Source organism: Salvelinus fontinalis, unplaced genomic scaffold (genome assembly GCF_029448725.1).
Source record: "Salvelinus fontinalis isolate EN_2023a unplaced genomic scaffold, ASM2944872v1 scaffold_0070, whole genome shotgun sequence".
In the NCBI taxonomy this organism is placed as follows: Eukaryota; Metazoa; Chordata; class Actinopteri; order Salmoniformes; family Salmonidae; genus Salvelinus; species Salvelinus fontinalis.
In genome coordinates, this window is record NW_026600279.1 from 78,040 (window position 1) to 100,369 (window position 22,330).

Sequence of the window (22,330 nt, forward strand, 5' to 3'; positions counted from 1 at the left end):
TTTGTAGATTTCAGGAAGAGAGAGTGGAGAAACCCCTACCTCACTGAGCTGGTAAGAAATATACTTCACTTTATAACCAGCGAGATGTGAAAGATCCATAATAGCCTGATCAAAATGGCGTTGTCAAGTGTGTCAGGTGTTCAAAATGAGTTGTAAATACTTTCATTCGTATAAACATTTGCCACTGCTAATATGCAACTCAGTATTCCACTACATTCAAACTCACAGACAGACATTGAAGGTGAGGAGTCGGCACAGGCTCATTAACATCAGGCAGGATATTTGGAGAGAACTCAATGTGGAGCGATGCCCGTCTCTCCGGTCTACTGAAGGTGAGGAGTCGGCACAGGCTCATTAACATTAAGCAGAATATTTGAAGAGAACTCAATGTGGAGCGATGCCCGTCTCTCCGGTCTACTGGAAGGGAACCGGCTTCTCTTATCCCTGTTTGTGACTATTGTCAGTGTAATACTGTAGTAATAGAGGCATACTGTGTGTTTCATAAGGAATACATGCTATGCATTCAGAAAGTATTCATACCCCTTGACGTATTCCACATTGTGTTGTGTTAAAGCCCGAAATTCTAAATGGATTAAATTGTTGTTTTTTCCACCCATCTACACACAATACTCCATAATGACGAAGTCAAAAGAGGATTGTAGACATTTTTGCAAATTGATTGAAAATGTAATATATAAATATCTTATTATAGACTGCTGTTTTAACCTCTATCAAAAGTCATAAGAGGAGCATTTAGAGATCACATGGAAAAGAGAGAAATACATGCTAAGTTCATTGTGGAGCAGCAGCAGCTCTTCATTGACAACGCAGAGAAACATGCCAAACCTGAGATCAGGTCAGAGGAGATGCTCCAGGTGGAGATTCCACAGGAAGTCAGGGAGGTCGTGGAGAGCCTGGTGGACATGGCGGCAGAAAGACACAGCACAAGGGACATCGTCCAAAGAGCCCTCACTGAAATCGGGACCACGATGACGAGCTGCCTCCAAGACCTTCCCGAAGCAGGTCGTGGTGCTCAGTTAAACCATCAGGACATTATCTCCCAGGTAATTTTTCAAGTGAATTACAAACCCTTTCGGAACTGACTTTCTCTGAAGGTCACCCCTCTTTTGAAGGATGCAGAAGCTCTCCTATGGTCCTTGTTATGGGTCCAGGTCACGGGGAGCAGCTGGTCAACACTCTTCAGCAGTCCACAGATCACTTGGAGGTGGTGAAGAGGGTTAAACCAAGGCCTTATACCTTTCAATAAATGATGTTATGATAAACGGTAAGGTCTCCTCAGGAGACCTCTCTGAGTTGTTAACACCTGCTTTGAGTGTTGTGACCTTCAGACACTATCAGAAGGTGTCTACGTTCAGACTCCTCCTGTCTGGATCCCACCGTGGTTATCTGGTTTTCTGAGAGCACAAGGCTGCCACAGACCTGGTGAAACCAGCCCCCTGTCAGAAGATGCTTACACTCCTTCACCTTGTTATGACCCCATACTTGTGATGAAAGGTCAAGTTTCGGTCCAACCCACAAGATGGTTACTGCTGTCAGGGGAGGTTAGATTTATTAAAATGTTGCTGCCAGGGAAACTCACGCAAGGAGGACTGGGAGGCTCTATGAGTTACAGGATGTCTTAGACATTTTGCAGAACTTGGGGGGAAACTATCATATACTGTTATATTGTACTCCGTATCAACTTCTGCCTACAAATTGTATTACTAAAGGAGTATTTTAAACAGAGTCTGTGTTTCCTTTCCATTATTAATGTATGTTTGATAATTATATAGACCTGATCATTTGTTGAAGAAATTGACCAACAGCGGCCACGAACATCATGGAGAACCTAAAGGAGATACTAGGCCCCAGAACGGTGCTGGCGAGAGCACTTGGACTGGGATCAAAGATCTTCAACCTCTATGAGGTTTGCCTTGTAGCTCTGTGGATAGCTAAGAGTGTACCTGATCGGTTTGCTGCTAACAAGGAGGGACTTATTACCCAGAGTATGATGGAGAACCATGCTCTCTAAGTTCTGGAGCCCATCCTACAACAGAACTATCTACAGCTGGTATATGAGGCTGAGGCTAGAGAAGCACCTCTTTCTGATGCCACCAGCACCACATTCCAGACCATCAAAGAAGATGATGACCAGCCTTCTCAGTCTTCAAGGACTGCACTGGACAGGAAGTGGGGCATGACAAACCAAAGAAGATGACCAGCCTTCTCAGTCTTCGAGGACTGCGCTGGACAGGAAGTGGGGCATGACAAACCAAAGAAGATGACCAGCCTTCTCAGTCTTCGAGGACTGCGCTGGACAGGAAGTGGAGCATGACAAACCAAAGAAGATGACCAGCCTTCTCAGTCTTCGAGGACTGCGCTGGACAGGAAGTGGAGCATGACAAACCAAAGAAGATGAGGAGGATTCGCAACAGGAAATGTAATGAAGGGGCTTCTAAAGCCTCCTAAAGCCTATTACCACCACAAGACTCGTATATTAGAAGAGAATTCTAACAGCCTGACATTGTTATTTCATTTGTCTGTTATTATTTGGGAAATAGAATGATGGGATTTGGGCCTTGGCATTTCTGATTAGAAACCCCACAAGACTCCTACTAGAACGGAGCTGTAACAGCCTGATATTTGTATTTTTTGTTCCTATTTTATTGTTGTTGCTTCTACACCTGCATTGCTTGCTGTTTGGGGTTTTAGGCTGGGTTTCTGTACAGCACTTCGAGATATTAGCTGATGTACGAAGGGCTATATAAAATAAACTTGATTGATTGTTTTCTTCATTTTAAAGTATATTAATGTAACTTTTTTTATGCACACTGATTGAGATAAAACGACATGTTCAATCTATATTGTTACTCTGTGGTTGGATGTTGACAGAAGAAAGGATTTTAAATCATGTAGACGATGAAGAAATGATCTGTGCTTTTTATACCCCATATGGTATACTCTTTTTATAAAAAAATGTACAAATATATACAATATATACAAATATTTTTGTTGAACAAATTTCACAAACAGTATAACTGACTTTACAAAAATGGATTTTCGACACGTAGAAATATTACAGTAATAACTGCTAAATCTTGAGATTGTAAATAAAAAAACATAGATTTCATGTTGCTCTTTTTTTCACAGTGACATTGATAAAATATACAGAAATTTCACAAAATGTTCAGGAGTACTAGTCTATTAGTAGTGTACTAGTGATTTTATACTGGTACATTGAGTCAGTACTGCCAGTCAGACACATGGACATGTATCAATATGATACACATCCTCATAGTTTAACTCATAGTTTAATGTGGCTACATACAACACAGGAACTATAAGAATTTATATTACTAACTTATTACTTACTTATGTACAATATTTCGTTTTTTTAACACATTTTAAAACTCTTTAGGATCAACAACATTATAAAATATGGGGTCCTTCATCATCTTTAAGGTCTTTAAAGTACAAAAATACTCCCAACATCATCTAGGTCTAGGGTAATCTTCTGTTATGGACGGATACTACTTTGCTGAAAACACTTCTTTACAACTTTAGAAAGCATAGATTCCCATGCCAACCGTTGCCAGGGCTACACAGATCCCCAGCACCATTCTGAAGAGGGGTGATGCGTTGACCAGACTGGTCTGGATCTGAAGGGATCTAGCCGTCAGTTTCTCTCCTGAGAAAAGAGGAAAGGAGGAATTATTAGTATTATCTAACACGCTAACTGCATATGTACTAAATATCACCGTCATCATATTCAACCGGTATGGGTGTGTGTGTGTGTGTGCGTTCGCACATGCATGTGCGTGTGTGTGTGTCTATGCCTGTGTCTGTATGTGTGAGCGTGTGTAACTTACCATCAGCCAGTTTGGAGTGTGTCGACGTGTGTCTTGTGCATCTATTTCTGGTTGTCGTATGCATGAGCTCACTTTCCCTGTCTGTCACAGACACCATCTTCTGAAGATCGTCAAAGACCTGCATCACAGACAGAGGCAAGACAACATCAGTCAAAAGTCAGTCATCTTATGTACAAAGAGCCAAGAAGCTCATTAAAAAAACTAAACGACACTCACTTAGCTTATAGTTGAACACCAACCCTAATATCTAACCTTATATCACCCCTAAACCATGGCTGTTCCGTTTCCCTATTCCTCATCATGCCCCCTATCTCCCTAACCCACCCCATCCTCCACTCCTCTCCTCCTCCTCCACTCCTCTTCTCCTCCTCCACTCCTCTCCTCCTCCTCCACTCCTCTCCTCCTCCACTCCTCTCCTCCTCACCTGGATGTTCAACTCGAAGGCTCTGACAGCCTCCTCCAACATTCCTTTCCTCTCCTCCTCCTCCAGCTCTATGCTGTTCATTCTACTCCTGTACAGCTGTTTGAACAGGTTGGGGCTGCTCACGCCCGGGAAGGAAAAGAACGACAGACCCTCGCCACCCTTCAGCCCCAGAGACTTCTGGGTAATGCGGCCAAGGACTTGTCCGCCAGATAGATCGCCGAGGTAGCGGGTGTATGCGTGGGCCACTAGGTACTCAGGGTTGTCTTTGCCGATCTGTGGAGGGAAGGAGAGAAAGAGAGAAAGAAAGAGAGAGAGTCAGTACAGTCATTGGTGTGAATGCACTATAAACCCATTCCAAGTAACCACTTTTTTTTTTAGTCTCATTTTTTGTCTGAATTTACATTGTATTTTTGAAACCCTCATTTGCCCCCTTCATGGTTACATAAGGCAGGGTTTCCTAAACTTGGTCCTGGGGCCCATCTTGGGTGCACTGTTTTTTGTCCTAACACTACACAGATGATTCAAATAATCACATTTTTATGATGAGGTAGTTATTTGAATCAGCTGTGTGGTGCTAGGGAAAAAACTAAAATGTGCACCCAGAGGAGGCCCCAGGACCGAGTTTGGGAAACCCTGTTATAAAGCATTATGGTACGATTCAACTTCCACAGTAGCTGGTAGGTTAGACTCCAGACCAGTCCAGTTTAATACACACCTGTCTGAGTCTATGGGCATATATTTTAGTGGCAGCCGGTACAACAATCTTCTCTCTCCAGTCCTGCCCATAGAAATGCTCCAGGTCTCTCTCCACTGACTCCAGCCGTGCTAGTTCCAGGGGGAAGTATATAGGCGCGACACTCGGGTGGTTGGAGTTGTTGTCCAGAGCTTCCTCTAGTGCTTGATAGATCTCATAGAGGGAGCACAGGAGAAGCTGAGGAAAGGAGATAAGGAAAGGATATAAACTAGGGTTTAGTCTCAATACTTCCATTATACACAAAATACAGTAGCTTGACCCACAACAGTTTCTAGCAGTACATGATAGAATGATGGAGCATGATGATGCACGGCGCTCCAGCTTGTAAAATGTTGCATGTCCACACTGAAGATTCGGATCAACTGATGGGAATTACAGTGTAGATAAGGAATCACAAGACTAATTGCGTTGTACTTGCTAGTATCTCCATTTAGTAACATGCAGCAGAGGTTTAAACAGAGAGATGAATAGATGAATATTCATCTTTGTCTTTATTAATGATATGTTAATGATTGATTACCTTGTACTGTGTCAGACTGACGTTTCCTCTCTGGTAGGCCAGCATCAGCTCAGTGTTCTCTGCTCTGACATGGCTGTCCTTGGTTACAGCTTTAATCTGCTCAGACAGATCACTGTGGGAGAGAGAGAGAGAGAGACAAAGAGAGAGAGATAAAGAGAGAGAGAGATAAAGAGATAAAGAGAGAGAGAGAGAGAGAGAGAGATGGGGGGGTCATGTTAACTTCTGTTTTCAACCTGTGATAAAGACTGTCTTACACACTGAGCGTACATGACCCAGTTCACACACCGAGTGATGATTGTCAGAAGGATGAGAGGGGGAATGGCCACTGACATATAGAACAGCTGGGTGACATGTCACTTAAAGGTGGAAAACCAACACAGGTCTATCAATGGAGGCTAATTGCTAACGAAGATAAGATACTGCAAGAGACGGGTCTATCAATGGAGGCTAACTGCTAACGAAGATAAGATACTGCAGGTGACAGGTCTATCAATGGAGGCTAACTGCTAACGAAGATAAGATACTGCAGGAGACGGGTCTATCAATGGAGGCTGACTGCTAACGAAGATAAGATACTGCAGGAGACGGGTCTATCAATGGAGGCTGACTGCTAACGAAGATAAGATACTGCAGGAGACGGCAAGTAGATCAGAGCAATAGACACCTACTCAGAAGAACACCCCAGGAACCACCGTCTCTTGCAAAAGCAGCATGTTTATAAGACACTTACTAACACAAGACACAGTTTAGTTTGTCTGAGATCTTCATATGCTTGGTAGAGGCAAGCACAGAGACAGTGTATATTAACTGTCTGTTAAGTTAAATCAAAACACAGAAATCAGTAGCATGTATACTGCTGGCTGTAACAACAGTTCACAGCCTTACCTGTCTGTGAGCTCCACTTGTGTCTGCATCTTCTTCTCTGGCTCCATATCTGTGTTTACAACAGAGAAAAGCATCAATATAACTGAGATAATACGGTGTCATACAGTATGATCTATAACAGAGTATACCATATAAACATGATATGTATGTTGATAATAAGCCTTTAAAATGAGCACACATCAGATACTTGCATGTTGCTATATGACCCAAACAGGAATTGCAATGTCAGTTGCTATAGAAAGTTTTACTGAAAGCTATGACCCAGAAATGGCACAAAAGTCAAATTGTAAATCAGTTTTTTCACTCACCAGTTCACAAGTTATAGAATAGTTGGTCCTTTCTTTGTTGTTATATTCCCCCAATGATAGACTGTCTTCTACTTTTCCCTCTTTGTCCCTAAGTGTACAATCCTTACTTTGTGTGCCTCCTCTCCGGTCTCTACCTCTCTTTATACTGTCCTCCCCTCCCCTCCTCCCTCCCTTTTTCTCTTTCACGGGTTAGCTGAGCTGAGAGAAACAGGAAGCAGTAAACCTGACTCAACAACAGCTCTGCTAGGAACAGCTATGGGAACATTGTAGAGGGAGGGACTAGGACTAAACATGACAGGGCAACTTTAGGAATACTAGTAATGGAAAACTGGGGGAGGAGGGACCCGCGCTTAACATGACAAGGCAACTTTAGGAATATAAATGGAAAACTGGAGGGAGGGCCTAATGCTTAACATGACAAGGCAACTTTAGGAACATAAATCGAAAACTGGAGGGAGGGGGGACCACTAACTTTTTTTACCACCCTGGAAAGAAGAGGGAGGAGTGAGGGAATAGCAATGGACAACTGGGGAGTATGGAGGGACTAGGACTAATCATGACAGAGCAACTTTAGGAACAACATGGAATGGTGACAGGAATGTAGGCTAGGAGGAGGGATCAGAAGTCAGCACTACTAAACATGACAGTGCAACTTCAGCACTCTGGGGAGCAGAGGGAGGAGTGTTGAAATCCGGACTCTGTGTAAACTACACAGCACAATCACATGACTATGTTGTGTTTTGTCAAGAAGTGGTAGTAATCTAATGTTTGATGATTCAAGTTTGCTACTTGAAGTTCGCTAGTTGGCTCTTTGTGCGTCAATTATGTACGGTTTACTGTCCCATTATATATATATACATATATATATATATAAATATTTTAAAAGGGTAATGAAATACATGTGATTGAATACATTTTTCATAAACTCGTGAAATACTGTAAATTCCCCAACAGTAAATGCAGAAGAGGTAAGAACAATTACCCAACGTACAGATCACATCGTGGTTTATGTGTCATTACTTTCTGATACATAGCAACATTTCATAATGAACTCGCTGACATTGCACTCTCCTGATGTTCAAGTGCAATGTCTAGCTAAAATATGACAGAGTCACAGACACAGTGAACTTGAAGTCCAAATACGCACGTATAACAAAGGGTTCTTCGGCTGTCCCCATTGGATAACCTTTTTTGGTTGCAGGTAGAACCCTTTTTGGTTCCAGGTAGAACACCTTTGGGTTCCATGTAGAACCCTCTATGGAAAGGGATCTACATGGAACCCAAAAAAGATTCTAGCCTACTTGGAACCAAAAAGATTCTACCTGCAACCAAAAAAGGTTAATCAAAGTGTTCTCCTATGGGGACAGCTGAAGAACCCTTTAAGCTTCTAGCACCTTATACTGTACTTTGTAGTTGTATATTCTTTTGTTGAACTCCTCAGCCTCCTTCCACTAGACTAAGTGTCTGTGGATGTACTGTCCAGTACATTCAAGTAACATAGGTATAGAGAGATGAATAGACACCTGTTGGTTTAATTGTTAACAGTGTAACCTAAATAGTCTCCACTGTTTCTGTACACACAGTGTGCTGCAATGCTGTTTGACTCATCTCTGACAGCCAAGTTCAACCTCCCTCTCTCTGTCACAACAAAGCACTCAATAATGCCTGGAAATGGCAGTGGCAATTTGGCAATGATGTATCACACTGAGAAGTAAACAACTATTCCTATTTAATTCCCTCTTAGGTCTAATATCAGTTGATGATTCATATATGACTGATATTGTTAATATGGTTATGCATTATAAGGGTATAATTATTCGATTTTGATGCCATAAGATTTGGTTTAAAGATTAATTTATTTAATGGAGAATAATCCATAACTGTAACTTTGTTGCAAGTCTGCAACAATGCAGCCAAATATATAGATTGCGTATAACTGGTGTGCCAAATTGTAGCAATAAAATAATTGGTCATAAAGGTTTAGGACGTGATTTTCATGCCGAAGCAGTCAGCGATAAGAATATTGCTTTGAACGCTTACCGTGATTCAGCGACTATGCGGACGTGGGGGAAGGGGGGGAAATGGGGTGAGAACGATTCGACCATTTCCTAAACATGAGTCCACGGAATTTGTACCAGCAGGGACTCGCATTCCAATGGTGTTGAAATCATTCCGCCAGCGAAGGTGACTCAAATTCAGGAAATTATGGAGCAACGATTTATCACCCATAAATTGAGTAGAGTAGGCTAGCCTGACAGTCTGTGAGTAAAAACATATGATTTTTATCACACGGCAAAATTGTACCATACATTGCAATGTTTTGCAAATAATACTTTCAACCAATAATACTGATTTTGTTACCCTATGAAAAGTATAGGCCAAAGTCTCATTTTACGTAAGCCACGCGCCTCCACCACGGTGTGCGTTATCCAGCGCGTGTGAGCACAGCAAACTTTGAACTCTTCAAACATGGCGACAAGCGGTGGGTGAAGTTTGGAGATGGTCCATCAGTTATTTGTCGACACATCGGAAAGCCGAAACGGAGCTCTCTTGATCTGCTACCAATTCGTTGTTGAAAAACACATAGCTATTTCATAATCGAAATTACCGCGAGCTGTTGAGCAACATAGCCACCTCCGTACTGCGTTTACATTTGCGCGGAGCAGGTAGGCAGAGTGTTTGTTTAGAGGTGGTAGAATGCACCTGTTAGGAGGTTCAAATGCATGTTCTTGCCAGTGTGCCCAAGCAGCGTCTTTGCAATAGTAGCATACTCGGTAGATTTGAACCTATACATTGTATCATGTAATGTCCATCGATTTGAATGTCTATATTACTGCCTCTCTTTCCCAGGTGTAGAAGATGGAGGGAGAGGTGGGCCTTGTGACCAGCCGCAGTCAGAGGGAGAAGAAAAGATCCTACAAAGATTTCCTGAGAGATGAGGATGATGACCTAGTGGCGGACGAGGAACAACTTGTTGTCAAAGAACGCAAATGCAAGAAGTCATACAAGAAGGAGAGGAGACATTCAGGTTTGGAACACGGATACATAGTGAGCGTGACTATGACATTTAGAGCAATGGCACCCTGTTCCCTACATAGTGCACTACTTTTATGTAAGGAATAGGGTGCCATTTGGGACGCACACCTCCCTGTCATTTTGGCTCAATCTCATAGGTGCTGCATCCTTTCCGTACTCTCCACAGGTGACCACACCCACCCCCACAGTTGGACCAATGGCAGTGCAGGACCGGAGTTGTATGTTCTCTCCCATCACCAGTACGACCACCAGACCTGTGAATCACCAGACGAATGGTTGACAGAGGGGGAGAGAATTGAGGAAGTGAGTGAATAGGTGGGGTGAGTCTCCATTTTATGTCCTTGATTCCTTGCAGCCTCAGACGTTCTCCTCTGATGAGGTTTAAGAAGGAGTCAAGGAGAGGATACAAGGAATCAACAAAAATACAATTGAGATTCACCTGGGGACTAAGGCCTCTTTCTGTAGATGGTTAGTAAGAGGAAGACCAAGTTGCCCTCTAGACACTGACCTAAGGTATGTCTAGCATTTCCCCACTAGTGATTAATGTTAAGGATATAGGGAGGGTGTACTGATTCTAGATCTGTGTCTAAAAGAGCAGCTTCTAGGTGTTATTGTGTAAAATGGACAGCAGAGGGCAGTGCTTGGTAAGTTTCCTTCCACTGATCTTCTTTTCTGCTTCTTACTCATCCCTTGTTTCCCCCCCGCTCCTCTCCCAGAGTAGGGATGAGTCTACCATGCCATCGTTCTGGATGTACATGGACGACCAGCAGAACGAGATAAGAGCGGAGGCCTCTACAGCTAGTTGCAGTTTCATGACCCCTGATACCACAGACTCACCCATGTTGACAGGGCCTGAGGTAGACCCAGTGAACGCGGCGGCCCACCTACAGCTGCTGGGGGAATCGCTGTCTCACATTGGCCACCGGCTTCAGGGAACTAAGGTGGGCTGGTTGAACACGGTTGGCTTCATTGTCCTCACACTGAAAGGCTACTGAATACGGACATGTAATGCAAGCATCGTTTGATTGAAGTTGCTGATAGTTTGATGAATCTCGCTCTCTTTTGCCCTGACCCTCCCTTTATTTCTGTCTCTCTTTCCCTGTCTGTCTCTCTTTCTGTCTCTCTCTCTAGGAGATGATGGCAGTGTCAGGTAGTCTGTCTGTGTTACTGGACTCTCTACTGTGTGCCCTGGCTCCCCTGGCCTGTCTCACCTCTCTGGTCCCCGAGCTACGCAGCTGCCCTTCACACTCACACACACTGGTGAGGCTTACACACACACACACACACACACACACACACACACACACACACACACACACACACACTGGTGAGGCTTACACACACACACACACACACACACACACACACACACACACACACACACACACACACACACACACACACAAATTCAGTAGCTGTCAAATGATTAGGACCCTCACCACCGACTTCTATTATCACTATCTTTCTTCTAGGCAAAGACTCTGGACAACATTGCCTATGTGATGCCTGGTTTGTGAAGTCTGTCTGATGAGGAGAAGAGCCTTAACCAGGGCAAGCAGGACGTTGTCATACTTTGAAAAGATGTTCCTTCCTGTCTGTTTGGGGCCTTTTGAAGGGATGGGGGAAAATAAGCCATTTGTTTTAAGAGGGGCTTAAGCGACGTCCCAATCTGCACGGAGAGCTCTACGTTACCTCTATCCGAAGTTATCTGGGTTCATATTGAATTTGAAAGATAAACCATTTGTTTAGTTTCATTGTTTTATGTGTTCAATTAAAACGTGTTTTGTTCATGCACTCGTTTTGATATTTTTCTAACTTGGCATGGCAAGTGCTTCTAATCAACGGTTCATTCATTATTGTTCCAGATGAAATACTTTGATTATTTAAGAGAATCATTTCCACTTCTTGAGCTCTGACTCATCACGTAAGACTGTCAGTGTCTGTTCTCACAACAGCCACATACTTTTAGACTGACTGGATGTCAGACAATGGCGGAGACGCTAGAGTGCTTCTTCTGGTTTAACCCTAACCTTAACTGTAAGACACTCTACTGGGTATCTTGCTACTTGGGTGTCATTTTCCAGGGCCATGTTCATTTGCCAGAAGTTGTTGAACGTTGCAGATCGACTAGAAATGCCATGAATTGAGCCAATGTGATGCCTTTCTCTACATATCAAAGAGGCATGTTTGTTCTACATAGCATATTTCTCTGAACATTCCAAAATGTTGCGTCCTGCTGTACACGCCCCAGATATTCAGCCATACCTGTAGAACTAATCTAGCTCATAATGTACCATCACATATACAGTACCAGTCAAAAGTTTGATCTCATTCCTGGCTTTTTCTTTAGTTTTACTATTTTCTAGACTGTGGAATAATATTGAAGACTAAACTGAAATAACACATGGAATCATGTAGTAACCCAAAAAGTTAAGTCAAATTATATTTTCTATTTGAGATTCTTCAAGGTATCCACCCTTTGCCTTGATGAACAGAATGTGACAGGCAGAATGGGTGTTGTATGTGAAGAATGAGGGCTGCAGTAGATATCTCAGATAGGGAGGAGTGAGGCCTAAGAGGGTTTTATAAATAAGCATCAACCAGTGGGTCTTGCGACGGGTATACAGAGATGACCAGTTTACAGAGGAGTATAGAATACAGTGATGTTTCCTATAAGGAGCATTGGTGGAAAATCTGATGGCCGACTGGTAAAGAACATCTAGCCGTAACCTTACCTGCCTTGTTAAATTTTTGGAATTTCTTTCCTTAATGCGTTTGAGCCAATCAGTTGTGTTGTAACAAGGTAGGGATGGTATACAGAACATAGCCCAAGTCCATATTATGGCAAGAACAGCCCTATATAAGCAAAGAGAAATGACAGTCCGTCACTACTTTAAGACAAGAAGGTCAGTCATTCTGGAAATTTTCAATAACTTTGAAAGTTTCTTCAATTGCAGTCGCAAAAACCATCAAGTGCTATGATTAAACTGGCTCTCACGAGGACCGCCACAGGAATGGAAGACCCAGAGTTACCTCTGCTGCAGAGGATAAGTTCATTAGAGTTACCAGCCTCAGAAATTGCAGCCCAAATAAATGCTTCACAGAGTTCAAGTAACAGACGCATCTCAACATCAACTGTTCAGAGGAGACTGAGTGTATCAGGGCTTCATGGTCGAATTACTGCAAAAAAACACTAGTAAAGGACACCAATAAGGAGAAGAGACTTGCTTGGACCAAGAAACACGAGCAATGGACATTAGACCAGTGTAAATCTTTCCTTCGGTCTGATGAGTCCAAATTTGAGATTTTTGGTTCCAACCGCCGTGTCTTTGTGAGACGCAGAGCAGGTGAACGGATGATCTCATGTGTGGTTCCCACAGAGAAGCAACAGGACAATGACCCCAAACAAACCTCCAGGCTGTGTAAGGGCTATTTGACGAAGAAGGAGAGTTATGGAGTGCTGCATCATATGACCTGGCCTCCACAAACATCCAACCTCAACCCAACTGAGATGGTTTGGGATGTGTTGGAATGCAGAGTGAAGAAAAATCAGCCAACAAAAGCTCAGCATATGTGGGAACTCCTTCAAGACTGTTGGAAAAGCATTCTTCATGAAGCCTGTTGAGAGAATGCCAAGAGTGTAAAGCTGTCATCACGGCAAAGGGTGATTATGTTTTGATTTGTTAAACATTTTTTTTGGTTACTACATGATTCTGTATGTGTTATTTAGTGATTTTGATGTCCACTATTATTCTACATTGTAGAAAATAGTAAAAATGAAGAAAAACTCTTGAATGAGAAGGTATCCAAACTTTTGACTGGTACTGTAGATTGGTACCCACTCTCTCCATCATAGGCCATCGCCACCCATGTACCCCTCATTGGCTGTGGTGAACGTTTGGCATGAGTGTCACTGTTTACCACTCCGCCTTACCTGGTAACCTCTGAACAATAGAGCCAGAGAATGTTGGTGTGTTTCAGCGTGTGACAGAGAAAGGGAGTGTGTACTAGGTAGACCGGTGACTCACTGATACTGACACTCCTTAATCCATGTAGTTTGGCTGTATTTAGAGGTAGATGAGGAAGGATAGATGTTGCCATAACAGAATGATAGAGGTGTGAAGGATTATATCGGAGAGACAAGTCGGTTCAGAGCGATTGGGTTCATCTGAGAGAAGGAAGGAGAAGACGTACAGGGATACAGACAGAAAACCCAGCAACCCATTCCAACAAACTTCTATCTGGGTAAGGGTGATACCTCAGTAGATTTAGTTGGTTGATGTGTGTACCGTCTATGTCAGTCAGGAGGGTTCTTAAAACTGAACATATCATAGACTCTAAGGTATTTAAAAGCCTTGAATTTCTTCATATTTAACATGATCTAATCTAAATCAAGACGCCTGTGAAAGTGAAGCAGTTGCTACAGTACTGTTTCTCCTACACCTCACGCAGGTCTTCATTTGACCTCAACACCTGATGCAATGCCACCCTGCCATGTGTAGGCAGTAAACGATATGGTTGTTTAAACTGCTCATAACGCACAGGATCGGGTCTGTTCCAGTTTCTCTGCAAGGAGAATAGGAGTGTTAAGAGTTGACAGGATATGGTTGTTTAAACTGCTCATAACGCACAGGATCGGGTCTGTTCCAGTTTCTCTGCAAGGAGAATAGGAGTGTTAAGAGTTGACAGGATATGGTTGTTTAAACTGCTCATAATGCACAGGATCGGGTCTGTTCCAGTTTCTCTGCAAGGAGAATAGGAGTGTTAAGAGTTGACAGGATATGGTTGTTTAAACTGCTCATAACGCACAGGATCGGGTCTGTTCCAGTTTCTCTGCAAGGAGAATAGGAGTGTTAAGAGTTGACAGGATATGGTCATCTGTGGTTAGAGACACGGGATAGAAACAACAGGTTGCCAGGGCGTATCTAACGGAAGTAGGCCTATATGCTGTATACGTAGTACTGTTTGTACGGTTTTTATGTTCTGTTACTATGAGCATGAAGTGTACATTGTGTGTTTGAGTATTACTCCACACGTTGTTCTAAACAGAATGTAGTTGGACAGGCCTGGCAGGGGTATGTAGTTGGACAGGCGTGTGGGGGTGTGGCTGGAAATTGGCCACCCATGCACATGATGCATACACACACAAGGAAAGAGAGATGGGGAGAGAACAGAGAGAATAGAGTAGGAGGGAACGTTTGACACTACATGGGTAGATCAGTGAACACAGAACATACCTCACCTGTAACTTAAACCTTAGCATTTCTGATACACACATTACAATTGAAAGATAGATACACACACACCAGACACACAACTTCAAAGGTGTTCAATGACAGTAAGCATTTATTTGTAACATCTCTTCTGGATTATCTTCTGAATTATAATTGTCATAGGATGACTGACCTAGGTTAGATGATAAGACAGGAGGCAACCCAGCCCACATTTCCAGTTTAACTTTCAGGTGTGTTAATCATGGCAGTTAGACAGACTGGGTGTGAGAGAAAAGCCAGCGGCTACACACAAAGACACACACCCTTACATGTTATTCCCATGCTGATAACTAGTGGTATGGAGAACAAAGTCATTTATTCACGCCAATGAACATCAACTTGACCATCAGGCATACTGTAAGTAATACCTCTTCAGTATCTGTAACCAATCTCTGTCTCTTTCAGCTATGACTGACGTCCTCCCCGGCAGCCATGCCGGAACTCCAGAGCCAGAGCTCCGCCTGGTCCTCCTAGGGACCATCGGCTGTGGCAAGACCCTGTCAGGAGACACCCTCCTGGGACAGTCCTCCTCCGGCTCTCCTTCCTCCTCTGGTTCTTCCCCCAGGCTTTGCCAGCTGAGGCGTGGGACCTCTGAGGGCCGGAGGTTGACTGTGGTGGAGGCCCCTCGCTGGTACTGGAGCGGGGGCCACATGGAGGCTGGGGTGAGGAAGGAGACAGAGAGGGCACTTGAGCTGGCTGCCCAGGGGCCACACGCCTTCCTGCTGCTGGTTCCTGTCGGCCAGTTCACTGAGGTGGGTCTAATAGTTCTCTAATCGTTCAGAGAAATTCTATGTTTCTTTGTTATTATTTCTCTGGTGTTTTGTCATGTAGTTTTACTATGGAGTTGTGAGTCTTGAACAGTCTCTATGTTCTGTGTTATTTCCTTTTGTTTGACTTAATGATGCACATTGTGCTTATGAATAGCATCTATTTGCATCGTCCTAATTGATCCAGGTGGAGCGCAGAGTGCCCGCTGAGCTGGAGGAGGTGTTTGGGGAGGGGGTGTTGAAACACACCATGGTGCTGTTCACCTGTGGAGACTACCTGATGGGCCGGGGGGCGGGACAGTACCTGGAGGGAGAGGACTCTGGGCTCAGGGAGGTGATTGACAGGTGTGGGGGCCAATACCATGTCATCAACAACCGCCGACCGCAGGACAGGGAGCAGGTCAGGGAGCTGCTGGAGAAGGTAACCATGACAACCATCCCATCTTATAATGATAGTGATAACAATGGATCCAATTGATGTAGTGCCTGTATGTGCTCTATGTGCTTCTACTGTCAATTTGTAGGACCCACCCACTTTATTGACACATCACTTTATTGACACATCACTTTCAAATACTTTATTGCTATGTCCACGGAATGTTGCAAATACGTTTAACTACCCTGTTGGTATTTTATATTTGAGGAACTGTGCTTTATTGCAGGTGGAGAACATGGTACAAAAGAACAGAGGATGCTACATACGACAAAACACTCTGCAGAGAGAGATGGAAGAACAAGCGATGGAGAGAGAGAGGGAACTGAAGGAGAAGGTGGACGAACAAGCGAGGGAGAGAGAGAGGGAACTGAAGGAGAAGGTGGAAGAACAAGCGAGGGAGAGAGCGAGGGAACTGAAGAAGGTGGAAGAACAAGCGAGCGAGAGAGAGAGGGAACTGAAGAAGGTGGAAGAACAAGTGAGGGAGAGAGAGAGGGAACTGAAGGAGAAGGTGGAAGAACAAGCGAGGGAGAGAGAGAGAGAACTGAAGAGGTACAAAGTGAAGGAGGAGAAAGAGACTGTGCTGGAATCTAGACACGTCACAAACACTGAGGCACGCAGATATTGTGGAAGCCAGAAAAGAGAGGTTACATCTAACTCTGCTATAGAGAGGAGAAGAGAGGAAGAGAGGGAAGAGATCAAGAGAGGGGAAGAGAGTGAGGAGATGGAAAACTGGAAGGAAGAGCTGGAGAAGATAAAGAAAGAGAGGGATGAGATAATGAAGAGCAGGAAAGAGAAGGAAGAGATGGAGAGAAAAATAGAGGAAGAGTGGGAGAAGAGAAGAAAAGATGAGATGGAGAAGAGAATGAAGAGAAGGGGGAGAGAGAGGGAACTGAAGGAGAAGGTGGAAGAACAAGCGAGGGAGAGAGAGAGGGAACTGAAGGAGAAGGTGGACGAACAAGCGAGGGGGAGAGAGATGGAACTGAAGGAGAAGGTGGAAGAACAAGCGAGGGGGAGAGAGAGGGAACTGAAGGAGAAGGTGGAAGAACAAGCGAGGGGGAGAGAGAGGGAACTGAAGGAGAAGGTGGAAGAACAAGCGAGGGGGAGAGAGAGGGAACTGAAGGAGAAGGTGGAAGAACAAGCGAGGGAGAGAGAGAGGGAACTGAAGGAGAAGGTGGAAGAACAAGCGAGGAGGAGAGAGAGGGAACTGAAGGAGAAGGTGGAAGAACAAGCGAGGGGGAGAGAGAGGGAACTGAAGGAGAAGGTGGAAGAACAAGCGAGGGAGAGAGAGAGGGAACTGGAATCTAGACACGTCACCAACACAGAGACACGCAGATATTGGGGAAACAGGAAAAGAGAGGTTACACCTAACTCTGCTATAGAGAGAAGAGGAGAGGAAGAGAGGGAAGAGATCAAGAGGAGAAGGGAAGAGATGGAGAGGAAAAGAAGGGAAGAGGGGGAAGATATGGAAGAGAAAGTGACTGTGAAACCCTTGGTTAACTGTCTTCAATCAACACCAACACCAACACCACAGCAGCAGCCAACAGAGCCCCAGAATGGTGGTTCAGCACTGTTCACGAGGATCCCTAGTTTCCATCTGACTGAAGGTAAAGACCCGTTTTGTATGGAAACTGTCTGCTAGTCACACTTCGGTATGGATGTATATGTCCATTACTCAAACCAAGCTCAAACAAACTACTATGACACTGAAAGTAATGTGTGATAATGAATGGTTGTTCACTAGACTATGTTCATCTGTTGTAATTTTATATTTTTGTCTCTAGAGGGCGCTATACTCTCACAGCTGTCTGAACTCGAAGCAAAACCAGCCCAGAAAGTTGTTAATACCTGTAAGTCACATACTTCTCAGTGTAACACAACAATATCAATTATGGTGTTATTTAACTTTTCCCCATTTCATCTAAATGTGAGCGAGATCTAAACATACTGTCTGTCCTTGTCAGTCTGCCACAGAATCAACAGCTTTGGAGTGATCTAAACATACTGTCTGTCCTTGTCAGTCTGCCACAGAATCAACAGCTTTGGAGTGATCTAAACATACTGTCTGTCCTTGTCAGTCTGCCACAGAATCAACAGCTTTGGAGTGATCTAAACATACTGTCTGTCCTTGTCAGTCTGCCACAGAATCAACAGCTTTGGAGAGAAGACAACCTCCTCCTCCTCCTCCTCCTCCTCCCAGTCAGAGTTGCGTGTGGTTCTGCTGGGTAGGTCAGGGTCAGGGAAGAGTGCAGCAGGTAATATCATACTGGGTCGGGAGGAGTTTGTGTCTCGACCAGACATTACCACAGCCGTCACTCAGGACTGTCAGAAGAGCAGGGCCCTCGTCGCCGGGAGACGGGTTAGTGATTGATTAATCGTTATTACAGCTTTATTGGGTTTCTATTTTCTTAATCATTGAATAATATGAGTTCTATTGAGGTCTATTGAGGTCTATTGAGTTCTATTGAGTTCTATTGAGGTCTATTGCGTTCTATTGAGTTCTATTGGGGTCTATTGAGTTCTATTGAGGTCTATTGATTTATATTGAGGTCTATTGAGTTCTATTGGGGTCTATTGAGTTCTATTGGGGTCTATTGAGTTCTATTGGGGTCTATTGATTTCTATTGAGGTCTATTGAGGTCTATTGAGTTCTATTGGGGTCTATTGAGTTCTATTGAGGTTTATAGATTTCTATTGAGGTCTATTGAGTTCTATTGGGGTCTATTGAGTTCTATTGAGGTCTATTGGGGTCTATTGAGTTCTATTGAGGTTTATTGAGGTCTATTGGGGTCTATTGAGGTCTATTGAGGTCTATTGGGGTCTATTGAGTTCTATTGGTTTATATTGAGGTCTATTGAGGTCTATTGGGGTCTATTGAGTTCTATTGAGGTTTATTGAGTTCTATTGGGGTCTATTGAGTTCTATTGGGGTCTATTGAGTTCTATTGAGGTCTATTGGGGTCTATTGAGTTCTATTGAGTTCTATTGGGGTCTATTGAGTTCTATTGAGGTTTATTGAGTTCTATTGTTCTATTGAGGTCTATTGAGGTTTATTGAGTTCTATTGAGTTCTATTGAGGTCTATTGAGGTCTATTGGGGTCTATTGAGTTCTATTGAGGTTTATTGAGTTCTATTGGGGTCTATTGAGTTCTATTGAGGTCTATTGGGGTCTATTGAGTTCTATTGAGGTCTATTGAGGTCTATTGAGTTCTATTGGGGTCTATTGAGTTCTATTGAGGTTTATAGATTTCTATTGAGGTCTATTGAGTTATATTGGGGTCTATTGAGTTATATTGAGGTCTATTGAGGTCTATTGGGGTCTATTGAGTTATATTGAGGTCTATTGAGGTCTATTGAGTTCTATTGAGGTCTATTGGGGTCTATTGAGGTCTATTGGGGTCTATTGATGTTTATTGAGTTCATTTGAGGTATATTGGGGTCTATTGAGTTCTATTGAGTTCTATTGGGGTCTATTGAGTTCTATTGAGGTCTATTGGGGTCTATTGAGGTCTATTGAGGTCTATTTAGTTCTATTGGGGTCTATTGAGTTCTATTGAGGTTTATAGATTTCTATTGAGGTCTATTGAGTTATATTGGGGTCTATTGAGTTCTATTGGGGTCTATTGAGTTCTATTGAGGTTTATTGAGTTCTATTGAGGTCTGCAGTTTGACTTGTTTCAAACTGAAAACCATCAAGTATTATGTCTAAGAATGTTATAGTGTTAATGACTGTAAACACTTTCACAGTAAATGGGGGGGTCAAGTTGAACTTTTGCATCAGTAAAATCAATATAGTAGTGACCTCAAATGAGGAGCTACATGCCAGTAATTTCAGACCTCAACAAATCCTCTTCTCCTCTTCTTTATCCTCCCTCCCCCTCCAGGTGGCAGTGGTGGACACTCCAGACTGGTTCCGCTCCGAGCACCCTCCAGACGTGGTCCGTTCCCAGCTGTCGTCCTGTGTGGCCCTCTCGGCCCCTGGCCCCCATGCCTTCATCCTCTGTGTCCCCGTGGACCAACCAGCCCAGGCAGAGCTACAGGCTCTAGGGGCCCTAGAGAAAGTCTTTGGTCCCGGGGCGGTCCGGACCCACACCCTGGTCCTCTTCACTCACTCCGATCGGTTGAAGGAGAGCGGGAAAGTGGGAGTGGAAGGAGTGGAGAAGTATATTTCCAGCCAGAGGAGAGATTTGTTGGAGTTGGTTAAACGATGTGGGGATCGGTATCATGTGATGGAGAGAGGGAGCGGAGGAGAAGAGGAGGAGGAGAGGAAGAGGAGGAGTGTGGTGGAGTTATTGGAGAAGGTGGAGCAGACGGTGAGAGAGGGAGGAGGAGAGTGTTTCTCCTGCCCGCTCTTCCAGGAGGCGGAGGATAGGGTGAGACAGCGACAGAAGGAGATAGTGAGGGAGAGGAGAGGAAGAGGAGAGGAGGTGAAGAGACAAGCGCTTCATTCCTACTCCATGCAGCCCTTGAGAGAGACAGAGGAAGAGGTGGATGAGGAGGAGATAGAGAGAACGAGAGAGGAGGCGGAGAAGAGTGTGAGCGCCCTGGAATTGGAAAATCTTCCCTCGCTCTCGTCCTCCTCTGCATGGTCTTCGTCGCTCCTTCGCTCGGTGTGGGAGATGGTGGGGGCGGGAGCAAGTAAGGTAGCGAGTAAGGTCCCCAAGCTGACGGCTGGAGGTGCGCTGCTGGGTGGGGTGGTGGGCGTCTTCTTTGGAGGGCCCATAGGGGGCGCTATAGGAGCCACTGCTGGATCTGTGGTCACTGAGGTGGGGAGAAGGAGGTTTAGCAAGACAAAGAACTCAGCAGAAGAGACAGACGCCACAGGAAGAATAGAGGGAGAAATCTTGGACAAAGTGTTGAAAACTGAGTGAGAGAGTCAGATCCACACAAGTTGATATGGATGTACAGTACAGCATTTTATGAGAGATTATGTGATAGGTTTCTACCAACAATATATCCACAGGTGATTGCCTGTGACTGTGCAGACATTGTATATATCTGTGATTATAAGCTGGGTGGGTCGAGCCCTGAATGCTGATTGGCTGACAGCCGCGGTATATCAGACAGTATACCACGGGTATGACAAACATTTATTTTTACTGTACTAATTACGTTGGTAACCAGTTTATAATGGCAATAAGTCACCTCGGGGGTTTGTGATATATGGCCAATATACCACGGCTATATACCACGTTGCGTCGTGCCTAAGGACAGCCCTTAGCCGTGGTATATTTGCCACGGCTTGCTTCTGAAGCTAAGCAGGGTTGGTCCTGGTCAGTCCCTGGATGGGAGACCAGATGCTGCTGGAAGTGGTGTTGGAGGGCCAGTAGGAGGCACTCTTTCCTCTGGTCTAAAACATATCCCAATGCCCCAGGGCAGTGATTGGGGACACTGCCCTGTGTAGGGTGCCGTCTTTCGGATGGGACGTTAAACGGGTGTCCTGACTCTCTGAGGTCATTAAAGATCCCATGGCACTTATCGTAAGAGTAGGGGTGTTAACCCCGGTGTCCTGGCTAAATTCCCAATCTGGCCCTCAAACCATCATGGTCACCTAATAATCCCCAGTTTACAAGTGGCTCATTCATCCCCCTCCTCTCCCCTGTAACTATTCCCCAGGTCGTTGCTGCAAATGAGAACGTGTTCTCAGTCAACTTACCTGGTAAAATAACGGTAAAAAATAAAAAAATAAAAAAATATATATATATACCACACCACCTCGGGCCTTATTGCTTTAACATAATGTTGGTAACTTTGTATATTGTATATCTGTGAACTTAATGTTGGTAACATTGTACAACATATGCTGATGTGTAAGTTGTTTTGCGGCAAATACAGGTTCTCATTGACTACTTTAATGTTTTGTTGTATTTATTTTCCAGCTGTTACAATTATGACTTGTTAAATAACTCGGCATTATTATACAAATGAAAAATTACATTCAACATGGTTTCTTTAAATGTTAAACTACTATTGTGCATATAGTTAATGCTTTTATTAATGCTAATAACACACATTGCATGATAATATCATTCAGTTGGGTTTGAAGGCCTCATTTGCTCCTA

The 22,330-nt window shown here is 43.9% G+C and overlaps 3 protein-coding genes across 5 annotated transcripts; 2 read left to right on the forward strand and 1 right to left on the reverse strand.

Moving 5' to 3' along the window:
* Positions 1–3,292: 3,292 nt before the first annotated feature.
* Positions 3,293–6,884, reverse strand: LOC129842819 (heme oxygenase-like). Its single transcript, XM_055911478.1, has 7 exons — positions 6,761–6,884; positions 6,453–6,501; positions 5,568–5,679; positions 5,009–5,224; positions 4,294–4,566; positions 3,870–3,987; positions 3,293–3,688 (listed from the first exon to the last, which is right to left on the reverse strand). The coding sequence occupies exons 2-7, from the start codon at positions 6,497–6,499 to the stop codon at positions 3,561–3,563; spliced, it is 894 nt and encodes a 297-aa protein (XP_055767453.1). The 5' UTR covers positions 6,500–6,501; positions 6,761–6,884; the 3' UTR covers positions 3,293–3,560.
* Positions 6,885–8,752: 1,868 nt separating this feature from the next.
* LOC129842820 (HMG domain-containing protein 4-like) lies at positions 8,753–11,590 on the forward strand. 3 transcript variants are annotated; one of them, XM_055911480.1, is made up of 6 exons: positions 8,753–8,944; positions 9,611–9,788; positions 9,963–10,099; positions 10,513–10,737; positions 10,928–11,056; positions 11,269–11,590. In XM_055911480.1, exons 2-6 carry the CDS (start codon positions 9,620–9,622, stop codon positions 11,311–11,313), a joined length of 705 nt encoding a protein of 234 aa, XP_055767455.1. In that variant the 5' UTR covers positions 8,753–8,944; positions 9,611–9,619; the 3' UTR covers positions 11,314–11,590. The 3 variants fall into 3 exon arrangements, with proteins under 3 accessions (XP_055767455.1, XP_055767456.1, XP_055767454.1); XM_055911481.1 differs by lacking the exon at positions 8,753–8,944 and adding an exon at positions 9,000–9,021; XM_055911479.1 differs by lacking the exon at positions 8,753–8,944 and adding an exon at positions 9,056–9,426.
* A 3,548-nt stretch (positions 11,591–15,138) lies between these two features.
* On the forward strand, positions 15,139–22,123 carry LOC129842836 (zinc finger CCCH domain-containing protein 13-like). The gene is made up of 6 exons (XM_055911507.1): positions 15,139–15,821; positions 16,024–16,257; positions 16,499–17,876; positions 18,054–18,119; positions 18,405–18,628; positions 20,153–22,123. Exons 1-6 carry the CDS (start codon positions 15,477–15,479, stop codon positions 21,137–21,139), a joined length of 3,234 nt encoding a protein of 1,077 aa, XP_055767482.1. The 5' UTR covers positions 15,139–15,476; the 3' UTR covers positions 21,140–22,123.
* The last annotated feature ends 207 nt before the right edge of the window (positions 22,124–22,330 follow it).

Coding starts and splice junctions, on each gene's coding strand:
- LOC129842836 (XM_055911507.1), top strand. CDS start 15,477: ATGACTGACGTCCTCCCCGGCAGCCATGCCGGAACTCCAGAGCCAGAG. Junction 15,822..16,023: donor CTGTCGGCCAGTTCACTGAG/GTGGGTCTAATA, acceptor TAATTGATCCAG/GTGGAGCGCAGAGTGCCCGC. Junction 18,629..20,152: donor CCCTCGTCGCCGGGAGACGG/GTTAGTGATTGA, acceptor CTCCCCCTCCAG/GTGGCAGTGGTGGACACTCC.
- LOC129842820 (XM_055911480.1), top strand. CDS start 9,620: ATGGAGGGAGAGGTGGGCCTTGTGACCAGCCGCAGTCAGAGGGAGAAG. Junction 10,100..10,512: donor AGGGGGAGAGAATTGAGGAA/GTGAGTGAATAG, acceptor CTCCTCTCCCAG/AGTAGGGATGAGTCTACCAT. Junction 10,738..10,927: donor ACCGGCTTCAGGGAACTAAG/GTGGGCTGGTTG, acceptor CTCTCTCTCTAG/GAGATGATGGCAGTGTCAGG.
- LOC129842819 (XM_055911478.1), bottom strand. CDS start 6,499: ATGGAGCCAGAGAAGAAGATGCAGACACAAGTGGAGCTCACAGACAG. Junction 5,225..5,567: donor TCAGTCTGACACAGTACAAG/GTAATCAATCAT, acceptor TCCTTTCCTCAG/CTTCTCCTGTGCTCCCTCTA. Junction 3,689..3,869: donor ACACTCCAAACTGGCTGATG/GTAAGTTACACA, acceptor CTCTTTTCTCAG/GAGAGAAACTGACGGCTAGA.